General features: G+C 40.8%; 1 protein-coding gene across 14 annotated transcripts in view; it reads right to left on the reverse strand.

Moving 5' to 3' along the window:
- Positions 1–12,425, reverse strand: part of BRSK2 (BR serine/threonine kinase 2) — a 325,812-nt gene that overhangs the window by 24,625 nt on the left and 288,762 nt on the right. For 11 of the 14 annotated variants that reach the window (XM_061463126.1, XM_061463122.1, XM_061463124.1 and 8 more), the window contains 4 exons: positions 12,258–12,318; positions 7,707–7,914; positions 6,517–6,565; positions 1,684–1,807 (listed from right to left, as the gene is read on the reverse strand). In XM_061463126.1, the coding sequence (XP_061319110.1) occupies positions 1,684–1,807; positions 6,517–6,565; positions 7,707–7,914; positions 12,258–12,318 (442 nt within the window). Of the gene's footprint in view, positions 1–1,683; positions 1,808–6,516; positions 6,566–7,706; positions 8,320–12,257; positions 12,319–12,425 lie in introns of all 14 variants that reach the window. The other 3 variants (XM_061463119.1, XM_061463118.1, XM_061463120.1) reach the window with 1 other exon arrangement.

The following is a 12,425-nucleotide window of genomic DNA, read 5'->3' on the forward strand; positions in this document are numbered from 1 at the left end:
CACATCACACAACTTTATATACTCAGTCTTTCTTATCCTACTCATCTATCAGTTTTGAGAAATGCCTTTTGCTCAGTAAAAACTGATATTAAGGGAGGGGGCAGAAAAGTCAGTAGGATATAACCCTGGATATAAAAAAACCACCTGAGTAGCCTGGTCTGATCTTGGAGCTGACCCTGTTTTGAGAAGAAGACCTTCTTAAATCCTTTGCAACCTCAACTGTTTGATGTTTCTATGATATCAAATAGACATCAGGACATGGAGCAGACACTTAGTCAAGAGCCTAGGATATCCACAAGGAAAGCATGCCTGAAAATAACTTACCCAAACCACAACTCCTATCAGTATGAAAAAGAATTAGGAGACACTTTCTGGTATCATTCAATATCTGTATTTTCAGACCCATGGTTAGAATTTCATGAATCTGCCTAGTTGTCAAAGAGTTATCATTTACAGCTCCTGACAAAATTTAACAAAGTCACATTCTATTTATTGCTTTATAAAGGACCAGATTTAAAAAAACAACCTAACAAACACAAATCACTTAGAAATCTTGCCTTCTAGGAGGGAAAATGAAGGTATGTTGTCTGAGAAGCTGACCTTAATGATTTACTTAGCAGGCTGCGTTTAACTTTGAAGTTGGCTATAAGAGATGATTCATAGAGTTTGCGCACATCACTACATCATATCTCAAGCCACACATGTGGGGTGTGCAGAGGATCACCAATATAAACAGTAATGCACACTACACCGCAATATAAACCCAGAAGAATGTAAATGGCTAAATGCCGTTACTGATACAGTAACATGGATGCTTGAAATCAGCCTGAGATGGATACCAGTGTCTGATGCATGCTAATGTACTGTACTTGCTCTGTGTACACTTGTACAGTTAAAAGGATTATGTGTTTTTTTTTGGAAGAAATTAATTGCAACTTCATAGAGACTAAAAAGAAGTGCAGTAATTTGTGGAAAACAATATAAATTGAACAAATGATAGAAGAAATTAAGTCTCCTCTTCACTGTATTGAAAAAAAAAACTCTAATTATGTTGTTAACTACCTTGAATTGAAAAATCTTTCAAACTTTACTGTGCTGACTTTTTCTTCGTTTGTATTTCTAGATAGTGAGAATAAAGACTTATAAAGGAAAAAATTGCCATTTCCCTCTGCTTTCCTAGATTGTAAATACATTACATCTGCAACAACTGATACACTGGCCATCAGAGGAGATTACCCTTCTTTCTGCCATGTAGCATGGAAGGGGAGATTTAAAGTAACAAATACAGACGTGAGACAGGATTTTTATCTGACTAAAGTGGTGAAGGACATAATCAGCTGAGGAGACCCAGTCTGTTGCCAGACAGACTGGTTAGTTTGACAAAAGCAGCAAATCACTGTCTTGCTACTGCATCAGCTGTGTGCTCTAACTGCAGCAATATTCCAAGAGCTGGTAACCTGGAGATGCTGCCAAGAAGGCTGAAACCTTTTCTTATCTTGGCAAGTATTATCTATTAGAAATTCAGACAGAGTCCAGTAGAGGTCTGACTCAACAGGCCATATAAATTAAATCCACAAAGTATGCATTTGAAGCAGCAGAGACCCTACCCAGTAACATATGGCACAAGGAGTCTTAGAACTGATCAGTGAGCAATGCCTCCAAGAGGCAGCTGGGGTGACTTACCGAGAGGAAAGCGTGGACAATATCAGCCTTAATGGAGCTTAGCGGTTTGTCCTTAATGACCACAAAAATCTGTTCTTCTTTCTCCAAGTTGATGAAGTTACCAAACCAGGACTTTTTGGCAAGCCTGACATGATGAAAAGAAATAGATGGTTTAGCATATTAAGCACTATTTCTCATATACCCCAGCTAGAACAAAATATTAAAAAAACCCACAAGGAAGTTTTGGTAATACTCCAGATGCAATACTATTACTACCAGCAAGTGGGAAACAGCCTCAGAGAACATCTAGAACATTTCACTTAGTAAAAACTCTTAAAATGGTAAGACTACATAGTGTTAGCCTGGCAGCATGTGTCCCCAACAATGCCAAGTCAGGAGCAACGGTAACCCTTTTGATTGAGCCAATATACCGATTAATACTGCATATATAAAGTGCACACAAGACAGGGACACATTTCTGGTTTGCCTCCAGGGATCTCTCCATTTCTTGTGCAGTATGTGGATGCTGGTAACAGGGGTTTAAGTTTCTTCCACCCAATTTCAAGCCCTCTTGTGTTCTAGGACATGAATAGTCCATTTTCTGAAGGTGTCCTATTGGGCTGATGATAGTGCAATCACAGAATTTCTTTTTAAAGAAAGCTGTAGATTTCAGTGGACCTCCAATCTGTCAGTGAATGAAATCCATTCCTACGCAGAGGGCAGGACAAAGACTGTCCCATTCATTAGTCCCACTCAGGGTGTCTATATAATGAATGAACTCTGGCCACCCTCCAAAGGAATGAATTTTCAGTACTATGAGAGAAGATATTAACACCATACAAAATACAGTTCAGGCTTTCCACTGACAGCAGCCCAACTTTGCAGTTCCTTTCAGCACCAGATAGAGCTTTCATCATAAAATGAAATGCTGTTTTTTTTTTACACTGATCATATCAGCAAATGTTTGATTTTGCTTCTTGTTTCACCATCTCAATGCACTTTGTTGACATTCCCTTTTAAGTTAAATAGGCTAACGGAAAAATGCAGGGACATGAACATTATTGGGGGGCACTACCCAGAACTTTAAGGTAGAAACTCTGACAGATGTGGTTTTGAGCAGAGAAAAGTTGCTGTGAGCCATGAGATACAGCCAAAGAATTGCTGGACCAACCTAAACCCAGGGAAAATTCCACTGTAATCAGCCATATTCTAGTAGGGAATAATTTAGCATGAAAATGTCAGAAATTATAAGACCTGCCACTAAGAGACTGCAGGTTTTTTCCTCCACAGGATACTTTATAATGCCATGACAAGTGCAGTTTGCAGTATGGCAAACAATAGGTTTTTATTTGTTTTGGCGGACATTCACCACTCAGTGGAAGGAGACAACTTCTCCAGACAAGGAGAGCCATCTGCAAAAAGATTAGTATACATCAGCTTTCCAGCACAGTGATAAACAGCTGGAGAGAGTTATTAGTAGATTCACTTTCTGCAGTAAAGACTCAGACTGATGCAGAATGAGGAAGGGCAGAGACTAGGAAAGAGAGGAACAGACTAGGAAACTAATTTGAAGTCTAGACCCTGGGGATAAAGAACAAAGCTTGACCTCAGCAGCATCCAGCAATTTGCACTCAACCCCAGTTCCAGAATGCTCCAAGAATCACACAACTGTCATCTCACTGCCCATTTCATGCACACAGCAGAAAGACCACAACTGGAAAACCACTCAGCTGAGTAAATAATCATTTGCTTCTACTTACTGCAGGCAACCAAAAATAAGAGTACAGAAAGATTCACTTGCAATTTGGTAAACGAGTGCCCCCCACTCAATTAAAGCAGGCTGGAAAACTGTCACTCCCTAAAATATTCATAGGCAGCTGTAACCAAGCCAGTGAACCAGAGATTAGCATAGGGAGCAGTAAAGAGAAAGGGCCTCTCATTTAAATGGGTCGTTAAGGAGCCAGGGTTAGAGTGTGAAAGGAAATTACATACTAATTAGCTCATGTGTCTCACACACACCACAACAACTCTGCAAGCCTCTGGAGAGCTGGGGCAATAGCTCCCTGCATTAAAGGGTCTATGCTCATTAGTAAATTAGCACCTGGTTATCCATCTAAAACAGCTGGTTGTTTTAGGCTTGTATGTATCATAATCTGATCCAGGACTGGCTATAAGGACTCCAGGGGCAGTGTATGTCACGTATGGAAGCTGGGCCTAAAAAAAGTGGGCATATTTAAGTGCAGGTCTGCTATGTTAAAATGTGGCTTTTCATTTTTATATTTTCATTACTGGCCCTTCATTTATAGGTCTCTTAAAAAGCACAGGTTAAAAGGGCTCTAGAAGATAGGGAGGTTTCCTCTCATTCAGCACTTGGAAACTTGGTCTGGAGTCTCCAGAGTCCAGCTGGGCTCTTTTCTTTGGCAAGGTTATCACCAGTAATACTGACTCTGGGAGATTCACCGATATCCTGGGCTATGCTCCAACATGTAAATCACTGGAATTCACAAAATAATTTTGCCAGCAGCCTCTCCTGTTTCTGGAATGAACAGAATCATGACATAGCACACATGCAATGGCTTTTCTCCCCCAAATTAGCAAAACTAGCTGTGTTTATACACCTAGGTAACAGGTGTATAAGCACAACTGAAGAAGAGGAGGCAGTTGCTTTGGAGTAAAACAACACAATAAAGATTTCTCTTCTCTTAAAAGGTGTTAACTGCTGCTAAGTTGGGTTAAAACGTGTATAAATCCAGGATCTTCAGCACCTGGAATGAGATGTTTTAGCATCTCACAAGATCAGGCTACAAAATGTACTTAAAATTAACAATCTTCTCTTGTCATGGCAAACCTCCTAAGGGGGAGGGAGATAGGAGAGGTGTATGGGATACTGAGTATGTAGATTACTCCAGGGAATCTAATCAGGTGTCCAGTTGATGAAAAAGCAAATAGATTAGCATGAAAATGGAGGCTGGTGCTTTATTCCTTCACACTGAATTTCTCACTGCTATAATGCTGTTCCTTTTCCTTCTTTTAGAGTGTCTGACTGTATCACCTTCTGGAGAGCCTCACTGTCTTCCCTACCTGCCTCTGAGTGCATGGATCTGTAACCTCCAGAGGTTTACCTGCTTGGCATAAATAACAGCATTTCTACTCAAGCAAATGGAGCTTTGCAGGTTTAAAGCAGCTGGAGCTATGTCTCTTTAAATGGCATCCCTAACACATTTTCTCGGACTCTCTCATATGAGAAAGAATAGTATTACTCAGACATGTCAAAGTGTATTACCTAATCATCAGGTTTGTTAAATGAATGGCAGCCATTGCTGTACCAGAGCAAGGACCTTATTTATTGCTTAACCCATGAGGTCAATACGGCTCTTGATAAGGATATCCTATTTCTTACAGAAAGAAAGGAAGTACTACTAAAAATAAGACATGTGGAAGTGGGCACTGAGCAACAAAACATCTATCGTTAAAATATAATCCGGTTCATTATTTTTTATGACTTTTATTATGTTTACTGCAGGGTGCAGCCCAACTGAACTCATTAATTTGGCAATTACACAGAAAGAGAAAAAAAAGGCCTTAGGCTTTGACTTGCATCCAAACTGCCTCAAATGACAGGCACTGCTTCTCTGTACCAGCTTTTAAAGAGTGAGTAGGAAGCAGAAAAGGCAATAAATTAACAGCAAATCTTCCACCAACATACATGCGTGAAGAGGAGAAATTTAGTTCTGAAGGTTTTCTGCTTTAATGGCCTTGAAAACATCTGAGATGAAAGTATCATATATTTCTTTGATAAGGATGCATTAATTTTATGAAATTCACTTACGCATTTCTATTGGTAAATGCTCCAAAGCGTTGAAAATACAATTTATTGCATTTTTCTTCACTGATTTCTTTTGCTAACATTTACTATTCCCTACTTCTCCCTCTCCTCAAGTCTTTATCCCTCTCTATTCTGCAGCATTAGATATGCAGCCTAAGAGTGCCTATCTTATACCAGATAAATGCCAGGTCTGGGGGAAATTGTTAAGGCAATGCCATTGTTGGCAATTGTAAAACTTTGGGTCTGAAATTTCCATCTACAACTCATGAATATTTCACACAAGTATTTTAACAAAAGGCCAAATTGCCTTGGTTGGCTGGGTACGTCTATGGGCACTGGGTGCACAAACACAAGCTGTGAAAATAAAAAGGAATAATTTGGCATCTGTTGCATGTATTAGGAAGTGTTTGGAGCAGCACTCTCTGGCAGGGACTTCCAAACCTGCTATGCAGTGACGCACATTTGTGCAATGAAAGGCTGAAATGCACACTGACTTTTAGGAATGAGTCTGGTGAATATGAAGCAGTTTCTGCATGTCCCAGTGCTGCTGCCTAGAATTAACGCTGCATTTACTATCGCAGCCAAAGATTCCTCTGAAATATCTTAGCAGAGGCTTCTGCATGTTATCCTGAGGATACAAAGTCTCCTGTACTAACAGGAAGACCTTTTACTGTATAGTTAGTGCCAGTATAAACCACTGATTAACCTCTCCACTCCTCAAGAGTGATCTGCTTGACAACCAAATGAAAGAAGAGAGAAAGAACGTTACATATTTAGTAAATTCAGCAAGCTATGAGAAAATTAGGTGATTACTAGGAGATTGTTTCATCACCTGTTGACCCCACTGAGGTACAGATCTTATCCTGGGTCCTTGGCAGAACAGTTTCACATCTCTATCCCTCTCACAGGACAACAGATTACAGTCAGACACTGATCCGCAACAGAAATATGTCGCCCTATGACATTCAGGCAAGGAAATGACATTGGTATTTGGTAGAAAGAAAGTAGTGTAACGGCAAAGTACTTACTCTGGGGATGATTCCGGGGTTAAATTAGACATCTCCTCTGGTGTAGGTACTGCACACACAGCCAAAGAGAGGGAAGGAGAAAAGAAATGGATGATTCAGTACACCTTCAATTTTCTGCTTGTATACCAATGAAACAATTCTGACATTACACCCTCTTGCATTTCCCTACTGCCTCTGCAGACTAGTTCAGACATTTAAACATTCGTCATATGTCTTTGGATCACTGTATCTAATCAAGAGCTGCCTTTCAAGGCTCACTCTACCCTTCCTTATATCATTATGTAATTCTGCACTGGCTTCAATGGTTTCTGGTTCAGACCCAAACACCATGACAGTCTGATCGCTTTACAAGTGCTTCAAAGCCTAGCTGGATGCAGCTCAGTCACTGCTGCAATTCTCTGCAGTTCTCTGACCATTTCAGAAACAACGTCGCTGACCATGACAGTTCAAATTCAACTCTTCATGGCTGTAATCCTCCTTTCCCAAGGGATCACATCCCAGTACACTGTAAAAAACCATAGGGTGTCAGGATAACTGCTGGTGACATGTGAGGATAATGCATGTGACTTTGGGTGCCCTTCGCCTGAATACAAAAAGCCACCTGGAGCTTGAAGCAGAAAATTTTGTACATCTCAACACTCTAGAGACTCTGAAAACTGAAAGAGGCCAGCAGATACAAGATCAGTGATGAATTAAGGAGATTTTTACACCAATTACCAAAGGAGGTAAAAAAAGCATCAACAAAGATCAAACAAGCTGTGCTTCAGAAGAACCTATTTCATCCTATTGCCACTGGCTATCCTTTTTCAGCAGAAGGCTCAGCCTGTGGCTAAGGAGAGGCAGCAGAGCACAGCCATAGGGGAAGTGGCAGAACTCTAGGTTCACTGACAAAACAAGCGGAGAAGCTGAAGATAAAATTTTCTTGTGTTCTAAGAACCACGAGAGGGATAGTACGAGCTGTATGGCTAGAGTTTGAAGAGGGCTCAGGAGATGGTGTTGGAGCAGATGCAATGGCATGACAGAGCCTGCTTACACATGCCTTGGGTTGGGGCTGGCTGATGCTATCACTCTCATTTTCAACGCCAGTATTATTCAGTCCCCAATACATGAAACTTGCAGAGCCACAGAGAGACTTGATGCCGAATGTCTGCCCAAATCAGAACCACCTGTGTGTTTGGGTGAGTACTCACCTTGCAATTTCCGGCGATGGAAGCGAGGAGACCCCAGGAAACTATTCTTGATTGAGTTGAGCCGTGTCCTCCATGGCATTCCTCCAATGCTGGGGCTGGATGGTGGTGTTGGATTGGGTGTGCCTGCTGGGCTCTCCTTTGGCGTATGGACAGGTGTCCCCTTGGGGGTAGGGAGGGGACTTCCCCTTGGAGAGGGGTGAGGGGTGACCTGTATGATGGGGATAGATTTGGTGCTTGGGTCAGTACTAGAAGGGAGCAATCTAACAGGAGACATAGGGTTGGTCTGAACTTTAGGAACAGCCAGCTGTGGGTTAAAGCCGGCAGCAGGTGAGCGGCCCTGAGCATTCTGCACAGGGGTGTTCTGGGAAGAGGGGGCGCTGGTATTGCTGGTAGGGAGTGGGTTTGACTTAGTAGACTGGAGTGGTTTTTCGGCCAATTTGCTCTTGGATGGCAAAGTCTGCGTCTTTGGGTTGGGCTGAAGTGCTGGCTTTGGTTGGAGTACATGTCCAGGCCTGGAGGCGTTCCTACAAGCATCAGGGTCCAAGGAGACTTGGGGTCGGGGACAGAAAGGGAGGTCGGAGGTCTGAGGGGGGATGAAGAACTTTCTGATAGGCTACAAGACAGACGCAGGGTGTCCATGCACATCAAAAACAGTGAAATACGCATAGAGCGGGCGAGCAGAGAAAGTCAGAATAAAATCCATTCGAGTCACAAAGATGCACCATGTCACAAGGAGACACAAGAGATGGAGGTGAAGGGGTAGTGGGGAGGGGGGGATTTTGCAAAGAAACGAAAACAAACAAAAAACAAAAAAAAAGACATGCAGTTAGCTGGGAACACAGCATAATCAACAACAGCAGCAGCGGCAGCAGCAAGAACAACAGTGTCATAACAGGCTTCATCATATTAACCAACCACGTGTCAGCAAAGGAAAACAACAGAAAGAAAAGTAAAACAAAGAAAAAACCCAAACAAAAGCAACAAACAAAAACCAACCAAACAAAAATAAACCAAACAACACAACAACAAAAAAAAAAAAAAAGAAAAAAGAAAAAAAGAAAGTCATCAAGAAAAAAAGAAGAGAGAAATGCCATCTCTCTGGGATTGTTCTGATTGCCCTGCAGTGAGAGAAGCAAGATGCTGTAGGGAGGTGAGGAAGGGGAAGAAGAACCACTGAAGCCACAGACAAATTGAGATGTGCCAAGAATGGGACCACCTCTTTCAGCTCCAAGTGCGCATATGCAAACCCAGAAGAGAGATGAAACTCAAAACAGGTGTGTGATACATACGGAGTGGTAGGCAATACACACACGTTACTGCACACACCAGTCAGAACCTCTTTCCTTCCTCTTTACCCGACTCTGCCTAATGCACACCCCTGTTGCAGCCACCCATTGCAGAAAGGGGTTGGAAAGTGGGCATTGAGTCTTCTGCCCTGACCTGGAAGGTTAAACTGCTCAGCATTCACTTGGAGGCTTCAGAACACACACCTCCAGGAGAAACATGAAAACTCAGACTGGTGTTTGATTTGTAAACAGCTATAGCAAACACTTCAGAGAGGCCTGGCAAATTTGTTTATCTGGGAAGAAATGATACTTCCCATCAGACTTTATGCTTCTCCTGCAACATTCCTCATCGCACTGAAGGACAGCTTGATAATCTGAATTTCCATCATAAAGTCACAGCAATATTTGCCATGAAGTCCCAGTTCTATGGAGGGGGTGGGGTTTTGTAAGACATGGTTTAAAAAGAAAAAGACAATCCAAGTTCATAATCCATCACTGAATTATCAAAATGGGATTATGAATTACTTTTTTTTTTTTTCCCCAAACAATAACATTTAGCATGTTAGAGGCATTTTGGGAAACCATTCATATGCCGACAGCAAACAGCAACACACAAACTTGGGAAGATAGAAGCCTTTTAAAGGGATATTATCAAGCTAAATATCACATTTTAAACAAAACAAATGTCCTTACAAAACATCACTGTTAACACCTTAGATTATAAGTACTGGCAGCATGGTAAAAATAGAAATCACTACTCAAGATCTTTAGCTTTGGTCTACACTCAGATTCTGTTTTCTATAAATGATTAGCTATTATGAGTTATCACCATAATATTATTACTATTATCATTAATTCGTAACACATAAAAGCTGTAATCAAGCACTGTCCAGACATTTTATGTACACGTAACCATGCCTCAAATCTCAGTCCCAGGTAAGCATACTCACTGGTGAGTTTACTTTCCAGGTTTGATGGATTAGCACAATTTTGCTACATTTTAAAAATGCAGAAATGTATTTAAGACTTAATTTCTAAACTGGTTTGCATCAAAGTTTTGTAATTACTTCAAAGAACTTGGGACTAGGCCACCAAAATGAAAAGAAAATCACTACATCGACACATCTGTATTATTACTAGGATTGTAAAGTTAACTGAATTCTGCCATGTTGGTAAATTCTGATCACCAATGAAAAAAGAAGTGGAAAAGATGAGGAAAGTGGTTAATCTATGGAAGTCACTATCAGCATCTGATAGCGCCAAAGGATACAAGTTAGACAGCTTGACTGCAAATGTTCCCTTGCCATTTTTGTATCTTATGCGTACGATGGTTTGAGAAACAAATTTGAAAGAAAAACTCAAATTCAACTCCCACTTAAGCTGTTTTCAATTTGAAGGGACACCCTTAACTACCACATTTTTAGTAATAAAATAAAGCACAAAAAAATACAGAAGTCTGAATTTCAGCTGGTGCAATGGGGAATACTACCATGAGATCTTGTGAGATCTAAGAACTTTTAGCTGCTGTTGAATTCAGTTCCTCATAGAACTGAACCTAAGCAGTGCGTATAGCGAAATGTGCATTTGCTTTTTAAAGTATGTTCTCTTTCAATAATCTAAGGTGCTATTAGAAACATAGGTAAGGACATTAAAAAAAAAGCAAAACCAAAAAAAAAAAACAAACCACACCAATTTTTATTCCATCATTTCCTTCTAAGCCTCAAACTTAACCTGCCTTAATATTATTATGATCTGCTGAAAATGCCATCTGGTTGCTAAATCCCTTTGAAGACTATTTGATCAACCACCTGTTAAGTAAAAATAGTAAGATATAGCAACTATGGAACAGATTTTGCCATCCTTATTTTTTGATGTAGTCCTACTGAGATGTCAGAAATTGATCCCAAGAGATCAACTAATGAGATCAAGTTTTAGGTTTGATGCACTGGATGATTATTTTGTGCAAAAACTGTTTCCATTGCTCTTTTTCAGTACATTTTGCAGTGGCATAAGAGTGAGGACCTCTCCTTCATTCTACTGACATCCAGGAGTCCCAGTGCAGAAACAAGGAAATGGATCTTCACTGTTTTCTGGCATGTTAAAGACACAGATGTGATCACAAACACATTTTTGCCAGTTGCAAAATAGGGCAACAATTGACAGGAGTCTAGAATATATTTTAGTTCAAGCAAGCACGGAATTTTTACTAGCCTATAAATTTAGACCTGAAAGTGTGTCTTTATGCCTAAGAATTACACACGATCTTACTGGAGAATTACAATTTTAAATACTTGGAATACTGATGTTATCTTCATATACCTAAGAGTAGATCCATAGGTATATCCATAGCCTAACACGAGGGCTGTCCAATTGGGGAATAACATCTTCTCATGAAGTCATGAAAGAGATGTGGAAATTTTCCTAAGACACTGTGCCAGACAATTAGGAAACATGGATCACCATAGCCCTACAGGCTTCTTGATGAGGTGTAGACTTTTGTAAGGACTGCAGTCTTGAAGTGACTAAGCTGACCTTGTCAGACACTAGGAATACTCAGTCTTATCTCTAAAGAAATTACCAAGAGAGGAAGGCCTCTGTCATTGCACTTAAAAACTGTATTAACTTTGCAGCAGATACTCCATTAAGCATGTTTTGTGCTAGCTGAGTATCAGTATTAGTTGAGGACTGATATTTAGTTGACTGCATGTTGAATAAGCACATGCGACTGTAACATTTATAGGGGTTTGAGTTCTTGTCTTAATTAGTCAACTTACTTTCCTTTTAACTTTGCTAGCCCTCAAATTTGTGTAATTTATTTTTTCTGACCTTCTAGTACAAACTATTCAGTACAAACTATTCAGTACAAACAGAATGAAGCTCGCTGTAACTGGCACGGTTTGGGGCTCTACTGTGACCTGACTGAAGGTAGCTGTGAAATGGCTCCCGATATTTGGTCTGAAACCATGCCATATTTGGACCTCAGCTGGATATGGCAACATAATAGCAACATAATTCTATGTGCTTGAGACTGAAGAGGGCAGGGGCACAGTGAGATCCCTGCTAACAGTGCAGGGAGTATGTATGAGAAACTCTCTGCTTGCATTTGCAATTAACATTTCCTTCGCTACACATGAAAATTTACAAGCTGCCAAGAAAAAACAAAACATCCCAGCTAAGAGCCACAGCTCTGGAGCAACAGATGTTGAAAAGCATCAAGCATGTGTGAGTGAACTGTACCAACAGATCTGGAAGCAGCACCACTTACCCTTGGACTGCTGAGAGGACTGGTGGAGAGCCCAGATGATGCTCCGCTGATTGACCGAGACCTGAATGGACACAATAAGGAAAAGAGCCCTCAGAAAACTTGGACAAGTAATAACCCTGAACACCAGCCACCACAGGCACAGGCATGAAGTGAGGAGGAGAGAGGCTG

The sequence above is a fragment of the Pezoporus flaviventris genome, unplaced genomic scaffold, assembly GCF_033815535.1.
Source record: "Pezoporus flaviventris isolate CSIRO_AGI_PZ_B2104156 unplaced genomic scaffold, CSIRO_AGI_Pfla_v1 ptg000036l, whole genome shotgun sequence".
Lineage (NCBI taxonomy): Eukaryota > Metazoa > Chordata > Aves > Psittaciformes > Psittacidae > Pezoporus > Pezoporus flaviventris.